The sequence below is a fragment of the Onychostruthus taczanowskii genome, unplaced genomic scaffold (assembly GCF_017590055.1).
Source record: "Onychostruthus taczanowskii isolate IOZ18803 unplaced genomic scaffold, ASM1759005v1 scaffold17, whole genome shotgun sequence".
Lineage (NCBI taxonomy): Eukaryota > Metazoa > Chordata > Aves > Passeriformes > Passeridae > Onychostruthus > Onychostruthus taczanowskii.
Window position 1 is genome coordinate 5,953,870 of NW_024498906.1, and position 23,976 is coordinate 5,977,845.

Consider the following 23,976-nt stretch of genomic DNA (forward strand, 5'->3'; position numbering starts at 1 on the left):
ACAACAATTTTGAAGGCTGAAATTATAAAGCCACACACTAAATAACACAACACATAAGCATTTATTTGTTAAGGACTGCTATTTTCCATATTCTTCTTTAAGTTTAATATCCTAGTGTCTTAATATTCATTGGGCTGATTTATGAACTGAAAAGAACTAAAGTTTAAGTACAGCTCTGTTTTTGAAGTGTTTCTATTCTTGACAATGAGAATAGGCTGTACCTCTACTTCTGAAAGCCTTCTATAAAGCACACATTTTTAGAGTACTCCTCAGCAGACAAAAATGCTGTTCTCTATGAAGTTTGCAGAAAAGAAGATCTATAAATATATATAGGCATATATGGATATATATATAAAAATATAAAAAATCCTGCAATTTTAAAACAGAAATGAAAAATAAGAACTGAAAGCAGCACCTACTGCAAGTGGGATTTTGGCTTTGCGTAGGAGCCCTGAAACCCAGCACTGTGCTCTCATTCTCCTATTGCCAAAATGCAGAAAAATAATTTTGTAATGAGTTGAGGTTTTAAAAAAAGCCTAATTGAACTGAGTTCACAAGTGACACTGAAATGATAGAATACACAAATACAATGATGGTGTCTTCAGGCAAAAATATTTGTAAGAACAAAGCCTGCTAACGAAATTCCTTAAATACTTCTCCTTAGATACAAGTATGAAGAATGTGCCAGAGTAATCAGTGTAAGCGCCACTGCATGTCTCTGAGAGCATCAATTGTCTGAAAATTTACTTAAATGTAACCTCAAGAGATGAACTGACTTCAGCTTACTCAACTGGACAGGGGATGGAAAATACACAGAAAAGCTCATGGGTCGAAATAAGGACAGGGAGAGATCACCTACGTGTTACTGTCACAGGCAAAACAGACCCAACTCGGGAGAATTAACTGAATTCATCACCAATGAAATCAGAGAACGATAATGAGTAATAAATCTTAAATCTTAAAACACATCCCCCAACTCCTCCCTTCTTCCCAGGGTCAACTTCACTCCCAAATTCTCTACCTCCTCCCCTGCAGCAGCAGCAGGGGAATGGGGGCTGCAGTCAATTCATCACATGTTGTTTCTGCTGCTGCTTTCTCCTCAGTGGGAGGATTCCTCACACTCTTCCCTTGCTCCACTGTGCAGTCTCCCACGGGAGACAGTCCTCTACAAACTGCTCCAACGCAAGCTCTTCCCACTGGCTGCAGTTCTTCACAAACTGCTCCTGAATGGATCCCTCCCACAGGATTCAGTCCTTGGGGAACAGACAGTGCTGCCAGCAAACCTGCTTCAGCGCGGGCTCCTTGCCAAGAATTCACAATTCCTGCCATGATCCTGCTCCAGCATGGGTTTTACTTTGGTCACAGCCTCTTTCAGGCACCCACCTGCTCTGGCATGGGGCTCTCCACAGGCTGCAGGTGGGTATTTGCTCCACTGGGGAGCTCTACAGGCAGCAGGGGCACACCATGGTCTTCACCATATGCTGCAGAGGAATCTCAGCTCTGGCACTTGAAGCATCTCCTCCCCCTCCTTCTGCACTGACCTTGGTGTCTGCAGAGTTGTTTCTCTCACGGATTTCCCCTCCTCTTTCCCAGCCACTGTTGTGCAGCAGATTTTCTCCCACACCCTTCTCAACTACATTATCCCACAGGCACTATCACTGCCAGTGATGGGCTTGGCCGTGGCCAGCAGCAGGTCTGTTTTGGAGGTGGCTGGCATTGGCTCTGTCAGACATGGGGTAAATTTCTAGAAGCTTCTTAGAGAAACCACCCCCAGACACACGCACTACCACAATCTGGCCACACAAACCCAATGCAAAAGTCCAAGATGAGTCCAGAATTATTTAATGGTAGGAATCAGTTACTGAAGAACAACTGAAGGACCACAGAGTCACAGCCAGCACAGGTTTGTGAGGGGAAAGTCCTGCTTAACAAATTAAATTTCCTGTTCACAGAATTACACAGAATCACAAAATAGGTTGGAAGAGATCTTTAAGATCATCAAGTCCAACCCACACCCTAACACCTCAACTTAACCACAGCACCGAGTGCCACATCCAGTCTTTTTTTAAACACATCCAGGGATGGTGACTCCACCACCTCCCCAAGCAGACCATTCCAGTACTCGATGACATAGTAACCCAGATAATTGACCCAAGGAAGCCAGTTCATTCATTTTTTTGGATTTCAGTAAAATTTTCAATACTGTTTCTCACAGGATCTCTCCAGACCAAATGTCCAGTCCCCAGCTGGAAAAACACCCCATGTGATGGGTGAGCAGCTGACTCACAGATGGGGCACAAAGGGTTACAGTGAACAGGGGGACATCAGAGTGGTGAGCTGTCACTATAAAGGAGGGCAACGAGGATGGTAAAGCTCTGTGAGAAGGGGCTGAAGTCACTGGGATCAGCCTGGAGAAGACTGAGGGGAGACGTCACTGCAGTTAGAACTTCCTCGTCAGGGGAAGACAAAGGGCAGGCACTGATCTCCTCTCTGTGACCAGTACACAAGGGAATGGTCTGAAGCTGTGCCAGGGGAGATTTAGTCTGGATATTGGAAAAAGGTTCTACACCCAGAGGGGGGCTGGGCACTTGAACAGGCTCTCCAGGGAAAGTGGTCACAGCACCAGCCTGACAGAGTTCAAGAAGCATCCGGACAGTGCTCTCAGGCACATGGTGTGACGCCTGGGGCATCCTGCCAGGAGTTGGGAGTTGGATCACACTTGTGAGTTTCCTCCAAATCAGAGTATTCTATGATTCTAATACAGATAAAATGAGATGCAAAGTTTTGCACTTTCAGTCATAAAAACCTGTTACAAGTTATACTTATGCACTGCCAGCTAGTTAATTCCAAAAATTCTGTTTCCTTCAGTGCTGTGCTGATTATGAATACTTCTCAGTGCCTATCACTCCAGTTTCTTTATACCACATTTCCACAGTGAGTGTGGCAGAAGTGCTGCACCATGGAAAGATGTTTACATTTCTAATCATCATAATTCCTTCTTTGTCACTGCATTCATATTGAAATCTGTCATTATGTTACAAGACTTCTCACTTGTTGTTTATTTTTCCTTTTTTCCCTATTTTTTATACATTCAGACATTAAGTCTGCACACTTTAGTGGAATTCACCCATGCTTATAAGCCTAAAAGTAAACATGCTCAAAAATACTGAGGTTTGACACAGTTCCAGAAAGCATGTGAGCACAAATCCAACTTGAGATAAATCAACAGTTGAGACATTTGCAACTGTGTCAGAAATTTAACCCAGTAATTAAATGCCAAACAGTGAATGTTAAAATATTTTAATAATCCTCCCAATTGGACTGCCTAATAAACTGCTTGCTTTGGCAACTGACTGGCCATAAAGAAAACTCTCACCAAATTATTTAGCTATCAGGTTACAATAAGCTGAAAAGGAAATGTAATTCCAGTGAAAAGTAGAATAACATACAGCAGTTGGGAGAATTAAAATGTTCGAACATGCATATCACTAATGTAACAGCTGATGAGAGACTTTTCAACACAACTGAAAGCTGGGGAAAAAATGAAGCTAAATGTTTATTGAGATGATCTCATTTAAAGGCAATAACCCCTCAGGGTTCAAGATTCAACTTAACAAACCATCAGCAGCTCCAGCTCTGAAGTGATTATTTCACCCGAGCTCTCACTGTTCCCAACACACCACAACTGTGCTCCTCTCGCCTGCAAAGCTGTGGCTGACACAGGACATGGCACAGGGACATGGCACAGTGAAAATACCTGGCTAAAGCACGTAAAGATAAGAAATATGTACAGTATGTTCAGTTTTATTTCTGAACTGCTGCTCTGTCTTACAAGACACAGATCTGCAGATCACCCAGCACTCTGGTTTTGTAATGGTCATGCAAACCGGTGGCAGCAGGAGGCCCTTCAGGTGAGAGGTCTCCATGTACCAGGCAGAGCTGGGGGTATGTGTGGAAGTGTTTTTCTGCGTCTGAAATCTGTGAATAAACTAGTGTGTTGGTGCTGGAGCCTTCCTGGCAGAGGGTGAGGCACAGGCAGGTACTTACGGCAGAGGGCTTTCTGCAGCCTGCGGAGTTTCATGGCAGTCCTGTACGCCGAGAACCTGACGTTGTTCAGGTCAGCTGTAGGGAGGCAATATCAGAATAAAAGATCAGCTTTACATACGAGAAGTAAACCAGACTCATGAATACGTTGTTATGTTGAACTACAAGACTATACCTGTTGGTTAAAAGAGCAGAGGTGGAAAAAAAATTTGTTAGAAATTTCACTGAGTTAAAGACCTCAAATCTTGGCAATCCACCATTCAAAAAAACCCCACTAAGTCCTAAAGTGTTACTTCCTTTTGTTCAAAGGTACTGAACTAAAGAGCACTTGAAAGGACAACATCAGTGACTGCAGCAGTGTCTGAAAATACTGCAGAGCTTTTCACACCGAAGGCACTGTGAGGGAGATAAGCCCCTGAAACTCCTCCTTGCTCATGTTATGCACCAGCCAGGCCGGGTGCAGGCAGCCCCATGGGAAAACCTACGCCCAGGAAGAAACAACTGACTCTCAGCTACTGCTAAAACAAAAAACTTATTAAAAAATCCAATTAAACTTCTATGCTTTCCACCTAAGCAAGCCCCAGCCATGCCCAGAGATGTAGAGCCTTTCTGGAAAGAAGCCAGCTCACCCAGCCAGGTGAGTTTCCAGGTCCCCACCTGCAAAATGGCAGGGAGCCAGTGGCTCTGGCAGCATGACAGGGAATGGCACCCAGGTGAGGAGACACTGTCTGGCTCAACTCTTGCTAAGCTGTCCTCATACGTTTAGCAAAATAAGGACATCAGCATGAGGCCCCACTGAATACTTTAACCACGGCTTGCAAAACCTCCTGGCCACTGTGGGGACAAAGACACACACACCAGACCAGAGCACAGAAGCTGGTCCCAAGGGGCACTGCCAGCAGCTGCACTGGGAACTGAGGAGTGGCAGGGGACACACTTGTACAATACAGGGCAGCCCGCCACCACTGAACAAAGAGATGCACGCTCTTGCCCCTGCCACCTACCCAGCTAATTCCAGAGTACACACACTCCGGTGCAGCCTAAGGATCACTCCCAAGAGATTGCTTGGCATATTGCAACTTAAGGGTTTTCCAGAACAGAAATACACTGCTTGTGCCAGCCAGTTTCAGCACCTGACAACACTGCTGAATGCATTTAATTTACTGATGAAACCCATGGAGCCTAAGGAATTACTGATAGGAAAGTGTTTATAAAACGTAAACTACAATGTAAATATAAAAAGAACATTAGAGGAAAAATGTAGTGGCTCAAAATAAAGGTCCCTTTAGCTCAATAAGCTTCCTCTAACCTGACAGACTCTTAGAGAAAGAATATGATGAAAAACAGGGAAAAACAAAACATTTCCTTGCTGGCATACAAGCTAAGGTGCTGTAAAGCTGTTTGAAATGTAGTAGCTTGGGTATAACTATCCCAACATCATTTATAATCCTGTACAGGTATAGGTAGCAGAGGGAATATAGTCTCAATTACATTAATTTTAATTAAGCTGTTCTGAATGAATAATATGAGGTATGATAATTCAGTAGTTTTGAATACCTTAATAAAAGCTATGGAACATTTCTGAAACATGTCTTAGAGCAGAAAAGGAAGTTTCAGCTTTGTATATAATTTATTTTTCTTTGCACAGTTGCATACACCTTTTTAATGGGCACTTATGTGTATTGCTCTTGCCAGCTCTGTTCTCTCAACATCATCCTGACAGGTCCTTTATGTGGTGTAGAATACACTGAGTTAAATAAAGAGACTTAATTTGTCTTAAATGGAAATTAATAAAGCAGTCTCTCACAAACACACCATGAATTCAATTACATTTTGTACCCTTGCTGCAAATCTGTATTTGTAATCTGTAAAAGAATATTATGGCTAGCATTTGACAAAATGAAGAAGCCTTTCTTAAATTCTCCCTGAGTGTTCTGAAAGAAGCTTATCTATTTATTATTTACATTTTCAGAAATGTGAGTAAATATATATGCATATTTCAGGCCTCGATCAAGGCAGAAAATACAATCCATGAAGACATTTAATCCTGGAAGTGCTACAGTTTACATCTATTTTCCTGTGTATGTAATACACACTGAATTTATCATCAACCTTAACGACACTGCTGCCAAGAAGCATCTGCTCTAAATGATGAAGCAGCAATGCCAGGTGCTCGTTTTGGAGCCCTCATTTCAGGTTTTGGAAGAGCAGCAGCACCGCTGCTCATTTGGCTCTGCAAGCCAAGGCTGAGCCGTCGCACACCGCCACTGCCACCGTCGCTGCTGTCACCAGGACCAGCCTGCACCCACTTACTGTCCCTGAGCCAACTGCTCACCTCTGTCCTCCTCATGCTACCATCTCCACACTTCTGATGGACAGCTGTCTTACCAGATAGTGACAGTCACTTCAAGATCACTGGATCTTAATGATTTCACTTTTCCCCTCCCTATGCCTACGCAACTGCCAGTGGTGCCTTTCCTCCCCCGGGGCTACTGCTGGAACAAACGTGTTGCCCTGAGTAGCAACAGAAGGAGCGCAGGCCCCTCCTAACTGGGTTCAAAACATTGCTTGCTGGCTTTGCTTGCCATTTAAATGAAGCACAGAACACAAGAGTGCCAGGGAATGAGTCTTGGCCCTGGGCTGGAGAGCGCTGACACCCCTGACATCGAGTGGGGGACCTCGAGTGAGGAGCACACTGCCTGCTCAAACCCCAGCTGCTCCTGCTGGGAAGAGGCAGAGGAGGGAGGAAGGGGGCTCAAGCAGCAGCAACCTTCCAAAAGCCTATGGAAACACCAGTAGTTCTTACTTCTCTGTGTCGTGAAATTATTTTTGCTTTTTTCCTTCCTGGATCCTAACGGAAAAAAAAAAATGTTGCTTTCTCCACACCGACACAGCCCACTGAAAGAGCTAGGACCCATAAAACCCTGCTTCCAAGCTTTTATCATTTCAGAGCAGGTTGAGGAGCTCAGTGCACTGCACAAGTTTTCCTCCAACCCTTTCCTCCCACTCACAGAAAGTATGTACCACCTCATCCTCTGAACGGGGTGGTCAGAGGGCTGGAAAGCTCTTGTTGTATTGTGAAACTTTTGCAAGTTGTTAACAATACTCCCTCTTCTTGCTCAGAAGGCAACTTTCAAGTTATAAACCATGTAAATGCCCAAGAGCATAATTTGTTTATGGTCTAAAACAACGATGCAGTGGAAGAGGTCACCTGGCCCCTGGAAAGGAACCAACAGAAGAAAGGATCATGAGGGAGTATTTGGTGACATATTTACATCCCAGAAAAAAGAGAAATCATGACTTTCCCATTGCTCAGCCATGGATAACCCCTCTGTTCAAGTGAATATGTATCTTTCTCTAATAACATGATAACAGTGAACAAGAATGAGTGCTTTTATTACAAATGCAGCTTTAATGAAAGGTACTTCAGTTCAGACTGCTGATAGGAGTAACTCAAATCAGAAATACTGTGGAAAGATGATAAGATAATTAAATTCTAACATTTTCTGCATAATTTTGCATCTTGAGAGAAATCTCAAAACGTAAGGACCATGTTCTATTTCTACAGTATTCTAGCAATACCTGCAATTACACACAGCAGATCTTTTTGCTAGTGCATAATCAAGCAAAAAGACCTACTCATCTGAGAAGTGGTCAGTGATTCAAACCACCTGCTGAAATGTCTCACTGACTACTGACACAGATCAGTAGTCAAATAAAATCTTGCAGTTTGGGTTTTTTTTAAATACTCTCTTGCTAAATCCTGGATTTTACACTGGGATATGAGTGGTATATTAAGAGGGAAAACATATTCTCATATTCTTGAGCTTTTTCTGCATAACATATTTGCAAAATAACTAAAAGCAATAAAAAAATTAAAATCAGTACATTTTCTAACATAACCTATTTAAGAAGAGGTTTAGCATCTACCATGAGGGGTATTTGTTTTTACTCTTAAGGAGTCACATCTATAAGCCAGACAACAGGATTTAAGTAAGTCCCCCCTACAGCTGCTGCATCTGCTGAGAGTGCTGAGTGACTGGAAGGTTCCATTTGAAGTGGTCCTATCCTCTATGACAGTCATCCCACTGTGTTCAAAAGCACTGGGATGGGCCAGGCTACCTCTCACCAAAGGCTGTTCATACAATTTATCTCTCTCCCAATGTAATCTGAGGGCATCTCATAAACTCCTTTCTACCAGGAAGCTACCTTTCCTCTTTACTTAAAGAGGGGGTTCTTGTTTATATTATTGTGAAAGTTATTAAAATTGCTTTTTTAGTTAATGAGGGCAAAACACACACCCTTCACTTGGTCCTATGGACAGCAATTATCTCACTGCCTGGACATCACCTAACTGAAATGAGCAGCTTACATGCTTCAGGTGGTATTAACCTGAAATTAACAACTTAATTCTTTTAAAGAAATTAGATGTCATCAGGTCAAATCCTCATCTTCATTTTATAAGATTTACAGTGTTCTGAGGGTTTTTTTTACTCCCAGGTGCAAGGACAGAAAATGTGAACCTATAGTGATTTACCTAGAAACCTGAAAGCCTTACTCAGCCACAGCTTGTGACATGCTCATAGACTGCTCATAAATACACTGCCTGGGGATAACCTATTTTGGGAATTGCAATGCCTTCTGAACAGATGTTAAAAACTCTTTACTGGACAGTCCTGAATAGACAGTAATTCCTCTACAGCCACTAAATTTTCCATGTTTCATCAGACATTAGTGGCACTCTTGCCTTTTCAAGAAGCTTCAGCTCACATTGTTTCAATACAGCTGAGATTCCCTGTCTGGCTGTAAGAATGCTGGATTTCCTCCTGCTGCCCAAAACCTGTAAATTAATCTTTTAACAGTGCCCTACAGTGACATATATTGCCTCTTCTGGAATTGCAGTTTTAAAATGCAAATGACACATATGCACAAAGGAAAGAAATTAATCAAGTAACACTGCTTAATAGCAGCTGAGTCTCAGCCATTGACTTTTATTATAACAGTAACTAATGCTATCATCTACACTATTTTGGTAATAAATAACAGTAAACTGTTATTCTATGTACAGCTTAACCACTCTTCATTAAATGATCCAACACGTTGTACTAAGCCTGTCCACCTGAGTGAAAAAGCCAACAGTGTCTCTGCAAATTAACAAGTGGGAGGTACCCAGGGCACCACAACATTACTGACTGCATCCAGACCCAGTGGCTGAACACCACAGCATGTGCCAGCATCCCTGTCATTGGACCAACTGACAAGACCTTTGGGAGTTTTAGAATGGAGTGTCTTTATTTGAGGTACACCTGGTTCATCCCATTATGGGATTGAGACATGAGTGGAGTTTGCAGTCAGAAAGTTCAGAAACCTTTCATGTACTCTGGTGAGAAGCAGTCATACTGGAAAATCCTAAAATAAATAAATTACAAACAACTTCAGAAAATAGTAATAAAAAGTGTCCATTTGCAAACCAAGAGTGCAGTTACCTTAAGCAAAATGTTCCCATACTGATAATATTCTGTAACAGAACAGTCCTTCATTCTCTCTAGAAGAGCCTCCTTCATGCTAATACACCTGTGCTTTCATTTTCAAGGGATGCCAGATTAAGTGTCACCCCTAAGTTCTACCTCTCTGCCACAGTTATGTTTACTGTCTGTGAGGTGTGTGCTGCACAGGACTCAACCACACAGAAAGATGGCCTCCTCTAAACTGACTAGTGGCCAAGGCTGACTGAACCCAAGGAATCCTATTTTTTTAAATAGGCTTGAAAAGGACATGAGTGAATAAGCAACCTTTAAAGAGAGGCCATATGGATAATCTCACTGGATTGCAGTAGAACTCAGATGACTGATGTGTGCACTAGGCACGGGTCCTACTGGTGCAACAATGGAAAACAGCTGCATATGAATAAAACTTCATAATAAATACATGATTTAGTAGTTGCTAATACAAACTGTAATGGCAACTAGGGGCAGTTCAGCCTCTCCAGGCAGCATTTCAGAAGGACAAATCAAAATACACTAATCAAAGAGAATGAAGCTGGTCAGCCTTGGTCACTGGGAGTTAGAAGCTCACAAGAGAAGCCAACCACAAGACCAACACAGCAGCTGCTGCTGAAAGCTCAGAGGTGCCTTCCAGCATTCTCCCACCTCGCGTTAAGCAATTCTGACATTTCTTTCATGTAATCCATAGAGAACTGCCCCCCATCCTCTAAATTAAATGGAGAGCCGTCACCAGTGCACTGCAGCCTGCAAGGATGAGGGTGGTTTTCACCCTCTTGCCTTGCCTTGGTGAATTAGGACTGATAAACAACATTTCTGACTACATCCTGCTACTGCAATTACTGTTCACAGTGACACTAATGCACCTTGAGGACACTTGTACTGACAGGACATGATATAGGAAGGCTGGAGGAGGGGACACTAACAATATGGCACGACAAGCCAAGTCCTCCTGGGCCATCATAGCAAAGGTTGGAGTCATTCTCAGCTTAAAGGCAAAATACTACTATTCAGAACTAAGCTGTCTGACATTAAATGTTCACTCTCAGAAGATAATCTGAAAAAAACTGAGCAAACTCAGACCACTTTGTGATTCCTGCTCCTTCTGTGTCTTCCTGCAAAGGTCCGTGGTCTCCAAGACAGTGAAACAACACAAATTCCCTTTTCAGTGATGCCCTGGAGTCATCATGAAGGATGAAAAAATTTGTAAGGGGGTGTAAAAGAACCGTGTAAAAAGAGCAGATCTGCTGCAGAGGAACTAATTTTGGAAAGAAAAGCAGCTGGAGCAGTTCTTGATTCTTTGAAGACTTTCAGAAAGAAGTCAGAAGAAAATAGGAGTGGTTCATAATGGTGTAAACACAAACCAGGGATGTCAGCTTCTGATCCTTTGAAGCTCACATATAATGATTTCTACTACCTTTCCTATTTCAGCATTTATTCATTTATTTCTTCTCTATGTTCTTAATGCATGTTACTCTTTTTAATTTAATCGATACCAACATTTAATTCCTACTGCCACTTCAACTAAGCATTAAACAATTAAATCATTCAATGTAGACAGATCATTATGTACCTTTAAGTAGCCATAACTTAAAGAAGAGTAAAAATTGCTCCACTTGAGTAAAGTTTTCATTAACATTGATAAAATGCTACATTGTTTCAATAATAAAGAGCAGTCATGAACAAGCACCTTAGAGTCCAAAAGGAAAATCTCTGTTAGAAAGAACCACCAGTGGGAAATTTTTTGATACACATATATAATTTCAATCAAGTATTTAACAAGTATCTTTATAATCAGCTATGTTTTAGCAAATGATCTCCAAGAGAATTTGAGAATACTTCCTTCATAGGCAGATTATTGTATAATTTCTTCCTGTAGATTCTTCCTCCTATCTCTGATGCAATCCTAATTGAAGAGGTTACAGGACTGTGCACAGCACATTGCTACCTTCTTTTATTAGTACTAAATAATGCTCCCAAGTAATTTAGCTTCATTTTTATTAATACCCAGACCTCCAAAGACAGAAAAATTAACCAGTAAGTCTCACTTGAAATTCACCTACTTTAGCAAAATGTAATGCAACAATTTGGAGGTGTGTGAATTGGATATGTGAAGATTAATATTACTCTTTCTTGCATCTTGGAGGCTGGTAAGAAATGTTACCTTGTGCCAGGATGCACTTTCCTCATTCACTTAAAAAAATTAAGCTTTCAGTAATTTGTAAGAATTTAAATCAGACATAATCATCCTGTAGCAAATTATGATATACTAGCAGATATAGAGAGCTACATCACACAGCACAATTATTCCATACTGGGTAAGTGTAGAAGTTGGAAAATGGAAATGAAAACTCTTGACAGCATCGATGTACTTGGTCTCACTTTTTCGCATTCACCCGCTTGCCAAATTCATGCTTTCTACCAGATTTTTAAAAAGGCATACATACTAAGCTCTTTACTAGCTTCTCTATATGAATTAGAAACAAAACTGGGATCCTAATGAAGGGTAAAATAATAAGATATAATGAGGATGCAATACAAAATCGACTTCAGTAACATCTTCTCAGATAATATATTACTGAACAGTCTGAAAAGACTTCAAACATCCCATTATTACCATTTTGACCTGAGGCAAAGCAAAGCACTGAAAATACATCAAGGGCTCTGTTCAAGACTAAACGGGTTATACTTGTATTATGCAGCCTGTGTGAGAGTTAGGCAATGGTGATTACACTCAGTTCAAAAATAAAATAAATCGGTTATTCAGGAACACTTTCATCAAAGCTTCACCCATGTGGCAATACACAAAGAGTCACCTTGTCTAGTCTCTTTTGTACCCATATATGAACACCTCAGTTTACTCATAAATATATATATTATGCATACTTTTCTAAAATCAGTATTGCTTTGACATTAATGACTGTTTGGTCTCAACTCTAAAAGAAACAGAACAGTCCAGATAGAGGACTGCTTTTTTGGAGATTTAATGCTCCTGAAAAGGAAAGCAGCAGGAGAAAAAGAAAGTTCACAAGTAAGTAAGAAACAAAATCTGCCTGAACATGTTCCTCCTTTATGCAGTAAAAAATAAGGCCGTCTTAAACTCCTGACATTTCGGTGATACACTCAGTGATAAAATTCAGTTAAACTAAATGCAAACTGACTTCAGCAGTCACACATCTTCTGAACTGCTGACCTGAATCTATCAGGGCACTTTTCTCCCTTATTACCTTTTCACTTCTTGGTATTTAAGAGTACTCTGGCTGAAACAGGGAACTAGCAGAAGAAAAGCAGTTGCAACAGGACTTTAGGTCTGACCAACAACAGTATCAGCAATACCACGCAATCTGCGGATCAAAGGCAGCTGAGGAGTCAGAGTGCACTTCAATTAACAGGCAACTATTTGAAGACCTACCTGTATTAAAGGGATGTCTGCAAGTGCAATTACCATTTGTCCTGAAACTTTTAAACCACTCACTTTAAGAGCAGAAATATGAAGGAGACACATGGGGCAATATGTTGTAATTAAATGTCAAGTCCCTGCTTGTCTGCTTTTGCATTTCGTTAGCCTTAACTTACACATTTTATATCCCTTTTTGGCATACAAACCTGCATTCTGGTTAATTTTTAAACCAACTGCTGCCACACTGCTAATACTATAAGGAAAAAAAATCTTTGCACTGCATCGTTTCATTTTCTATCACTTCTCTACAGTATTTTTAGCATGCCTTGAACTGCAGAGCACCATAGAGATACCTGAGTTTGCTTGAAATAGATTACACAGGCATAATTAGACTGTTTTCAGCAGCTAAACTAGAGTTTAGCAGGTGGTAATTTAAGCTGTTTTTCACCATGGCAAATAAGCCTGCACAGAATGCTAGATCTGACAGTCCTAGTGCTCAAGCTGGTTTATGTACATATGCTGTACAAACGTAACCCCCTTTACAAATGCAGCATATTTACTGATATTTCTTTCAGCAAAATAGCTTAATTTTTATTATACCCTCTATTATTTATTAACACAACCATTAAAATCAAAGAGTTAGCTATTAAATGGCCTGCCAAGCAGCCTACACTAGAGCATAGATTAACCCATTTTATCTTGTAGATGTGCTTCTGTTAATAAATTCCAAAGCTGCTAAAAAATGAAAAAAAAAATAAAACCCTCCACCAGAGAGGCACATCTGAAGTCATAATAAGCATGCAATTTGGGTATTCAAAATGACATCATGACAGCTGCTATGCCTTCAAAGTACTGAAAGTGCTTTAAAAATAAAACAGTGGTAACACAGTTTGGCAAATTGCTTCAACTGGCTTCCCACCATCCAAAAGTCAACATTAACAGCAGCTTGGTTTGATTTTTTCATGTGCCTTTTGTAAAGCAGATTAGACAGTGAAAAGATTCAGGATTATTTTTTTTCTAACTTCTGTTCCAGTCTTTCAGTAAAGAGATTGTAACAATACACCCAAATTACTTTATAAACCCAGTGTACATTCCAAATGTGCTAAATGAAATAAATTTCTTTTCTACTGCACGTTTGAAATGTGTGCCTTTTGTATTTCCCTTGCAGAAAATTTTAACATTGGTGAAAGCTCTGCATCTCTCTTTCACTCAATTTTGGTTTGCTTCCTCTGGAAATCTTTGCCTTAGCAAATCATTCAGTTGAAAGAAAAAAAAATACAAATAAAAGCACCAAACATCTGGTAGAGATGCCTTACCTAATGACTGGTAAAGCTCAGTCATCTTGGGATGATCCCAGCAGGTCGTTTGCGTCTCATGGCTACAACACAAAACATGAAAGTTAGTAAAGAGAATTTCTCTCTCCATCTCACAGCAGTGATGCAGGCTGCACATCAGAGCATGGTGCCAGATCTGTGCCTGCAGCCTGGGCTGCCCCGGTGGGGGGCTCAGCGGTGCCAGGCATTGTCTTCCTTCAATGAGAGGCATTAACCTGGAGCGCTTTATTCAGGCAAGGACTCATGAAATAAAATTAAAAGTAGTGCCAATTAAAAAGACAGCAATATGTCAATGTTGTGAGGAATTTGCAACCCATCAATTCTTAAGAACTCATTGCTTTGTACCAGTCATTCTCCAGTGGCTCCAAACTAGAGGACAGACATTTGAAAGGGCTTAGTTCTTAAAGAGTTTCTGGAAACTCTGACCAGACATTGACATCCGTATTTGACCTCCTTTCCCCTGCATGCTCTCTCAACTAGGGTTTATGTGGTAGGTAAGAACCATCCAAAGCAGTGGGTCCAACCCTTCCTTTCATTCCACACACCTCTGCTAAAATCCCTGATCCACAGTCTTCTGATCCACCACCAGCTTACACCACTTCTCAGGCCAATGCTGCACCCTGCAGTGACAATCTCTTCTAGCAAAGACTCTTGGCTGCTCCGCTTGTTTCCTGGGACTCCCAGGCCCTTTCCCTGGCCCTGGAGGTCCCTGTGCAGTGTCAGGCAGCAGAGCTGTTGGGAAGCCAGGGAAAAGCTGAAGAGGGGTTATGAAATGCTGCAGTATGACCAGAATGTAAATTGGAGAGTCTCTGCATTGAGGTCAGCAGCCTCCAGCTTTGCAACACAACGTGTTGCCGAAGGACAGACAGCGTGAGAAAGTCAACAGAATGAAGTGTTAGTGGATGCAGCAGCAACTCACGTCTCCTGAGGTTATACTTTTTGAGTTTGTTTTTTAATGACAGCATAGCTAACATGATTATGTTTCCATTAACATAGAAGGCTTGAAAGAAAATTCTCCTTATCTGTCCTGTAGCCAGTAAAGTCCTGTTCAATTCAAACAGAATTCAGTTGTATTAAGAGACAACCATGAGTCTCCATTAAAAAAATAGATATATTTATGGAACAGGTTTGTAGCATAACGTTACTAGCAAATACATGTGCCATTTCTGTACTTAAAAGCAGACATACAGGCTTCAACACGCACACATCATTCTGGAGAACATATGCAGAAGAGCAGGACCTGACCACAGCACTGTGAGCTCCTGGAGCACACAGCTTCCAGCTCCAGGAGACCAACCACCACCCAGCAGCACCTGTGGCCCGCACTGTGCCCTGGAACATTGACACAACAAGGTTGTTTTAGAGAACAAACAGTCCTTGAGTTCTCATTTTGAGGCACTGATGTTCCCAAGTGCACATTTACCCTTTATAGACTAAGAAGAGATAAAACTTCCAATGCATCACTTCAACACCACCTCTACTCAAGGAAAAAGAAAGTTGTGCCAGGTTTTTTTTAGTATGATTTAATTTTGGCCTTAAAAGGCAGGCTATTTATTTGATTCCTCTGAATACTTACTGCCCCAGTAACCTCTGTATGTTCAGCAGCTTACTATATATAATATTTTCAGATTTTGGTCTGTAACTACAAGAAAGAATGAAAGGGATCACAAGCACTAAGCATAAGAAAAAAAACTCTACCGTAGAGCTGCCCTAGTTGAGCACAGGGTTTTAAACAAGCCCTGTCTCAATAACCTCAGCATTCCTGCCCCTTCTCAATTCCTGCAGTGGCTGAAGGCAGTGAAAACGGGAGAAGGACACCACAAGAGCAAAAGCAGTCTTGCTCTTTGCTCTGTTAAAAATTAGTCCTGCAAAGGGAGGTGGATGCAATTGTATTCAGAAATCTCAGCCTGGTCTGGGTTTTTTTTTTTGGTTGGTTGGTTGGTTTTTTATTCCCAGAAACTGGGTAGCTTCAAGTGAAAACTTGTGGATGTGAACCATCTGCATCTGAGCTCCTGCACTTCCCATCCTGCTTGGAGCGGGCAGGTTCTGCAAGGAGAGTGTAACACCAGAACCTTTTATCACACCCAGGTATAAATCGTATTTTTGAAGCAAAACAGAAACAGCTTCATTCCTAAAAACTCAACTGTGAAAAGCCTCTTCTGATACAGCAGCACTCCAAAGGAAAAGAAGATGGAAGCGCATTGACGGCAGAAAACCCTGTAGCCAGAAATGTCATGATTCAGGTGAACAGCTGCAGACCCAAACAAACATTCACACCTACAGACCAGGAGTTGCAATTTGTTTGCACCACCCGATGTCAGCTATCAATAGTTCCCCAGGCATGAGCTTGGCCAGCCTGGCTTGCTTCCCCGCAGGCAGATAGCCCCAGAAGTGGGGTATGTTTGAAGAGGTGCCATGGTTTGTGTGCCGAATCACATAGCAAAAATGAGAAAAAAGAATTTATATGGACAATTACAAGAAGCCTCCGAAAATAACGTCCTATCTCTATAAAATTAATTTGGTAGCCCCAAATTGTTCTATGGACAAACTAAATAATTTCAGACTCCATAGCCGTCAACCTGACAGCCTTCAAAGAAACTGATTCCCCATGAAAACATTTAAAAGCCATCAGATATTTGGTAAAGGTGAATACAGATAGGATTACGGACATATCCCATGCTTGTGTGGGACAGAAGAAGAAAAGGATCATCTTCATGTGAAAAACTAGTACCAAAAATCAAAGTTATACCAATAAGTAATTTACTGATTTTTTTATTTTTATTTTTTTATCATAGGTCTAACCACGCATCAGTGAGTTTAGCGTGTACAGCTTAAGCTTATGGCATTTACTAGTGCTGAATACACAACTGCTTTTGTAAGACTTTTAAATAAAATTTTCTTTGCCAAGGAAACACTGGACTCCAACTGGTTTCAGATATTTTTAATACCAGTAACCCCAAACCTCTACTCAGCATGGTTTTCTTTCATAGTATAAGATTAATTATCACGGGAAATGCACATTTTGTAAAGGATGATTTAATTTGCTTCATGTTCAAGTAACAAAGACTGAATTTGCCGGGCAGGTACATTTCCCCTTTTGCTTTAATTTGAAACTTCATTGCAACTTAGAGGAAATATTCCTTTTGTAAGACCATAAAAGTCAAGCCAGTAGAGGCCCTAACTCTTGCCCCAGCAGCTCCCCAGCAGTGAGCACCCAAGGGGCAGAGTGCCCTGCACCTGCTGGATCCCACCCTCGGCAGGGACCACCCAGCTCCCACCTGGCACAAGCCCCAGCCACAGGCTGGCCAGCCCCCAGCACCCCTCTGTGCTCCTGCAGGAAAAAGCAAAGGCTTGGAAGGGAACTCCAGGTGTTGAGTGGCCATACAGAGCCAGGGCAGACTTTGCTGGTACTTTACATGCAGAACACAAGAAGGCTGCAGATATTTTGCTCTAGCTAAAAGGCGTTCACCTCTCAACGTCTTCAGCTCGGAAAATTATCAACTATTCCACACACAAGGGCAGCTCCAGGAAAGGTTAGATTCCATCAAGGCTATTCTTCCTAAGCCTCTTTGCCATTTTCAAAGGCCATTTAATTGTGAGCTCTGGGGTTGGACCAGTGGGGGAGGATTTGTGTGTATGCCCTTATTGTGAGCACCGTCTGAAGTGAAATGCCAGCTCAGCAGTTTCAGGCAGCCTCAACCACACTTGGGAATGCTGTAGCATCCTTAATAGGTCTGCAGCAAAGTGTTTGCCAGAGTTTTAAACTCTGGTGAACAAGGCCCTTTACAGCCTGCAAGTCAGAAAGACGTCAGAAGTGTAGTCTGAGTCCTCTTGACTAGCAGCAGCTGAGCAGAGTGAGAATATGTGCAGAAGTACTCAAAATGCTTTTCCAACAAACCACCAACTCAAAAAGACATTGGCACACACAGCCAGCAGTTTTGCAATACTGCACATGCTCAGAGGATATATTTTTCAATTTGGCTCTACATTTAGGTCAACTAAATTGATCACTAGCTTTTAAATCACAGGCATTCGGAAACAAATAAAAATGTAAGTCCAGTCACTTGGCTTATTTTCCCCTTTCTCACCTGACCTGAGCTGTAGAAGTGGAAATGAAATTAAAACCAAGCCTGAAAAGAAGACGAGCAGCAATGGCTAGTGGTGACACCTTGGCATGGGTGTGACTGGCACACTAAACACACTGATAATTCGGTGGTATGAAAGCATAGCCTTCACTTGATACATCCTTTGGGAACCACAGGACCACTACATTAAAGGATGATTATATTATATTAGCAAGGATAATTTTTATGTAGGGAATTCTGTCACACTACGCCTGTGTGAACTCTGTTTCTGCCAACAGCAGAGAGATTTGTCTCTCATCACTGTCAGCAGAGCCAAAAACACACAGGACTGGAAACCAGAAATCAAGAGATGATATCCTAACAGACACACTGGCTGAATTACAGTTCCCTTGTTATGACTTGATCAGTTTGGACAAAATACAGTCATTTTTTCTTCTTCATTCTTTTTATATTACTTCTGAGTAACACCAGCAGCAAGAGGAATGGAATTGAAAGCAACGCTCCCCCACACCCAAATTCTTGCACAAATCCCCCCCCCAACATTCCTGCACCAGCCATGCCGTAACATTCACAAATCTTTTAACTGTTTCTGATTGCATCTCTTCTCCCTCACTGCTTTAAAAAAATTTTTAAAAATTAGGTCTTGTTTATTCACTGCTCAGCTCCAGAGCAGAATTTTAGGTTGCAACTGCAGAGTCCCTTTTAAACTCTTACAGCTCATTCATTGGTGATACCAGAGCCAGTTCTGCTGCACTTCTCCCCACACCCTTCATTAGCAAATGCGACATGAACAACATGTGCAAACACACAGATGTGCACAGAATAAAAAATTCTATCGCATAGCAATAAATAGTCACATATACTCAGAAAAGAGTGCCAAAATTATAGTGGTATTGTACAAAGCTCTGAACTCATCTCTTTTCAAACAACATGATTTACAATACTTCTCACCTTCTGCCTTTACCATGAACCAAATGTTACTCCAACCACCTTATGACTGCTGTCAAAAAGCCAAAGTAAACATGATAGTTGTTTGGATTTTACTAAACTAACCTAAATGCAACTGAAAGAGCTTTTATGAATAGACACTACCTCTCACTTAAAAGAAAAATGTTTTCAACGGAATATGACAGTGATTGCAAAGAAAGACTTAATATTTCTCTTTTTACAGCGCTTCATTAATTCCTAAGCTAAAATAAGTTAGCGCTATGGAAAGTATTAGCAATGTAAAAAGGTGGCACTCCTTTGTGCTTTACAAAGAACTACTGTTTTCATCTGTAAATCTAGAGACTACTGATCTGTGCAGAGATTACTTCTGTTTAAGCCAAGGATCAGCGTCTCTTCAGCAGGAATTTGATTTTAGCCTGTTTTATTGGCTTTTGCAAGATTTATCAGGCTGCTGAAGGCAGGCACCAATACATATTAAAGTTTCTTGCCGATACTGGAAATGAAAAACAGGAGAAGGGCCAAATATCAGCTGTCAAGTACTGAATAGCAAGCCTTTTTTTCTCCCCTTGATGTTAAACATTTATTTTGTCTGCTCTGTCAGGGGAACAGATTCCCGCTCAGTGGCTTGGTTTGGGTGAGCCTTGCCCTCCCCCCGGCTTGTCACTCTCGGCTGATCTATTTGCTTTCCAAAGCCTCTCCTCTCCACTTCTGCCAAAGCAATTTCACTGCAGGGTCTTGTCAAATCCAGGCTTAGACAAGCGATGGCCTTGAACAATTCCTTAGTGCTAAAAAGGTCAAAGATCCCCGATAGAACCAGGTTCCTCGACTCCCCAGCTCTGCACACGTACGCCTGCAAAAAACACCTCTTTGCCCAACTCCAGTGCAAGACACCTCCGGTGTCCCAGGCTGCAAGATGTTTTACAGCAGCTATTAAAAGGCAATATAAGGTGCCATATAGCAACAAGAAATACAGCACTTGCAGTGCAACCGCCCGGAGGGAATCCCCTCCCAGCCTCTTCTACCTATTAACTTGAAAGATTACTTCTAAGCATGAAATTACGGGGGGAAAGAAGCCATACACCCCCGAGCACGTTTCCTTTCAGGAATTCCGCTGAAGTTCACGCCCGACCCGAGCTACCTCACAGGCGATGCTCCGCGCAGGTGACGCTGCGCAGCGCGGCGCTACCCGCGGAACCCGCGGAGCAACGAGGCAACGAGCCCCGCGCATCCCACACCTCCGGCACGGCCGCGATTCCCTGGCGCGGCTTGTCCCCCCGCCAGCCCGCACGGGCACCGCTACAGGCACCGGCACCGGCACAGGTAGTGCCACGCGTGCCTGCCGCTCACACCGCCATCTCCTACGTGTGCCAACGGGGCGCATCCAGCGCCCAACTACGACCTCGGGAACGGGGGAAAGGCGCCGAACCAAACGCCTTTTCAAGTTCCCAGAAGAAACCCGGCGGCAAGTTGTGATTTCCCGTGTAAGCGATGACAGCTACGGCCGCCCGTCCGGCGCAGACGGCGGTCGGCCACGCCGCTCGCCTCCGCCGCGGAGCGCGGGATGGCCCCGGGCCGCGCCCCCGCCGGCACCTGCCGCCCGCGCCCCGCGCCGCCCTTACCCCCGGAGCTGCTCCCTCATGGCGGCGGCTGCTCGGCGGCGCCGCGGAGGCAGAAACAGCGCGTCCGCCCAGCTCAGCCGCTCAGCGCCACTGCGGCCGCCCCGCCGGCAGGGAGGGACGGCGGCAGCGAGGGAGGGATGGAGGGAAAGGGAGAGGGAGAGGGAGGGAGGAGGAGGCGGCGCTGCCCGCCCCGCCCCGCTCCCGCCCGGCGGCTGTGCCGGCGCTGAACGCCCTCAGCCCCGAGCCTCCCCTCTCATCCCGGCTGCGGGGCGGCTGAGGGCACCTCGCCCCTCCCCGGTCTCCCCGGGTCTGTGCAGATATTCTGGAGGAAGCCCTCAGGGCTTCCTTTGACTTCCTTTCTATTTTTTTGGGTGTTCTTTGCCTTGGCGCTGGCCGGACGGCCGGAGAGGGGTGTGCTGAAAGGCGGCAAATCAGTTCGCCTTCAGCGGGCTTGGTGAAGAAAACTTAGCTAAAATATTCACCGAATCCTGACAGATTTGAAATAGACCTTAACCTGCACTTTTTCTTTTGTGTTTTTTTTTTTTAATTTTTTTTTTTTTCCTCAGCGTTTAATTTTGGTGCTTAAAATGCTGAGTGGTTTATTCATGAGTGGAATCAGGTAATTCCATTTCTAAGGGCTTGCTTTCGCCCTGCAAGGAAGGAAGGGTGAGCTTCTCCGCTGGATCTGTCAGTGCCGAAGAAATAGTTCTGCTCACGCCGAGTTACTGTTGCAATGTTTTTTTTTCATTAACTCCTACGCAATATGCATTACGCAAATAAAAGCCAACAATCTCCTTTTGGTATCACAAGCACTTCAAATCAGCGTGGCCAGTCTCCCCTAATGAAGGCTCCCACTCCTTCCCATAACCAAGTAGTTTTTCAAGCCTTACATATTGTGATTTCCTGGTAAAGCCACCCGAAAACCAATGTCTTTCAAATCAGATTCATAGGGTGGTTTTGGTTGGCAGGGACCTTAGAGACAATCTAGTTCCACCTTCCCTGCTACCTAGACCAGGTTGCTCAAGGCCCCATCCAGCCTGGAACACTTCCAGCGATGAGGCATCTCCAACTTCTCTGGGCAATCTGTTCCAGTGCCTCACCACCCGCATAGTAAAGAATTTCTTCCTAATATCAAATCTAAATCTATTCTCTACCATGTACAAAAGAATCCCCCTGTTTTTACACTGGGGAGATGCACACCTAGAAGCATGGAAAATTCATCCCACTCCTGTTACATGGATGTCAGTAGGCATTGAAGTTGGAGGGTGGTGGCCTAAGCACCAGGAAATTTAGAGCACACCTTAAGGCTTCAGGTAGTTGGATTATCTGATTTTAAGAAAAGTTCAACAAGTAGTTCAAGGAAAGCCCACAGGTTTTTTTTGGTGTTTTTTTTTCTTTTTTTTTTTTTCTAGAAGCATGTGAGAGATGCTCAAGGTTCAACCCCTCAGGCCCTCAAATATAAATATAAAAATTATTGAAATTAAATGCTAAATTCTCATAGTTTCTAGATGATTTAGGTTGTTTTAGCAGGTCTGACTCACAGTTTTCAGTGTCCTTGTATCTGTAATATTACCCCAATATGGAAAGAAAATAGAGGAATAATTTTTGTGTAAACATAAATCACCATGTTAAAACTCATTAGACTGGGAATTTTCCATTTAATTTAGTGGACCTGGTATTAGATCAATTGCTCTAACTACATCTCTAGTGCTGACATGAATAAACTGGCTGAAGGCTGTCAGTTGTATTGTATCAGCAGTCTCACATATTCTCATTTTTAGCCGAGTTTTAAGAGGTGACAAAACTCTCCTTAAGTCTTTGAAATAGGATGATTTTCTTCCTAGTTGGGAGGAACCTCAGGGTTCACTGCAAGGAGGGAGCAGCTGCTCTGTCATACAAAGGGACGGGTAGCCAGAGGCCAGACGTTTCGCAGCAAAAGTGGTTTGTTTTCCTTCAGAAGTATCTAGCACTGATTCCCTGATACACATTCCTTCAATTTTCACTGTTTCTGGAGCTTCCTGGCCTGCCTTAACAGAAGCTTGATGCTGCTATTATCATGCTGGTCTTCTTTCCCATACAATAGTGCCAAGTAATAAGAATTTAAAAACCAGTCTGAATTTCTCATACTTTGCATAATCTTCTTTCTCCTTGAGTTACAATTAAAGCATTGTATTCAATTAGACTCACAGCAGGTGAAAACCCCAATTAGTGAATCCATTTTCTTGGCTCTTTTTCCCTACCTTACACCCACACACCACTTTTTTTCTTTTTTTTTTTTTCTTTTTTTTTTTTTTTTTAAAAAAAAAGGGAAACTCTGAGTTTTTTCCAACCCTTTTTTTTTTTTTTTTTTTTTTTTTTTTTTTTTTTTTAACAATAAAGGGTAACTCTGAGTCATTTTCCAATTGCAAAGCAAATTAACCCTTTGATCTCCCAACTCAAACTATTACTCACTCAAGAACATCCAGGGCAAAACAAGAATGTTGAAGGATTAAGGGATTAAGGCCTATTGACTTTATAAATTGATTTAAAAAAAAAATCTATTTAATGTAGTTCTGATTGTTGTCTCCAAATTCACCAAAGCTTTTAGCTATTTTGATTGACCTGAAAATTATATTTTTGCTGTATAATGTGCAAAAGTAATACCACTCTTACTCCAAAATTACTTTTAAACTACCCATAATTTATTTCATAAATATATTTTGTTTGCAGTGCTAATGGCTACTGTCTTTGGCATTTGTAACTGAAGCCAATTTTTATGCCATGCTTAATTTTAAACCATTTATTTGATAAAAGATAGTCACCTCCCTATAAATAATAAAACAGGATTACAGAGTAAGCAGAGTTTTAATTCCCTGTGGTGCTTTTCTAATGCAAGGGCTAGTCAGTCAACTTGTGCACCTATACAGAGACCTTAATCAGAAGAAGAGCAGTGTTTATTTCTCCTGTACTCTTCTTTTGTCCTGGACTGTATCTAATCAATGTATCTACGTCTTCAACATTTAATAACACCAGGTGCTTAAAGGAAATCATGGCTGCCTAAAAAAT

General features: G+C 42.3%; 1 protein-coding gene across 12 annotated transcripts in view; it reads right to left on the reverse strand.

The window, feature by feature from the left end:
- Positions 1 to 23,976, reverse strand: part of DMD (dystrophin) — a 1,147,932-nt gene that overhangs the window by 60,913 nt on the left and 1,063,043 nt on the right. For 8 of the 12 annotated variants that reach the window (XM_041399749.1, XM_041399747.1, XM_041399750.1 and 5 more), the window contains 2 exons: positions 14,262 to 14,323; positions 4,048 to 4,122 (listed from right to left, as the gene is read on the reverse strand). In XM_041399749.1, the coding sequence (XP_041255683.1) occupies positions 4,048 to 4,122; positions 14,262 to 14,323 (137 nt within the window). Of the gene's footprint in view, positions 1 to 4,047; positions 4,123 to 14,261; positions 14,324 to 20,931; positions 21,027 to 23,976 lie in introns of those variants that run through there. The other 4 variants (XM_041399755.1, XM_041399757.1, XM_041399754.1 and 1 more) reach the window with 2 other exon arrangements.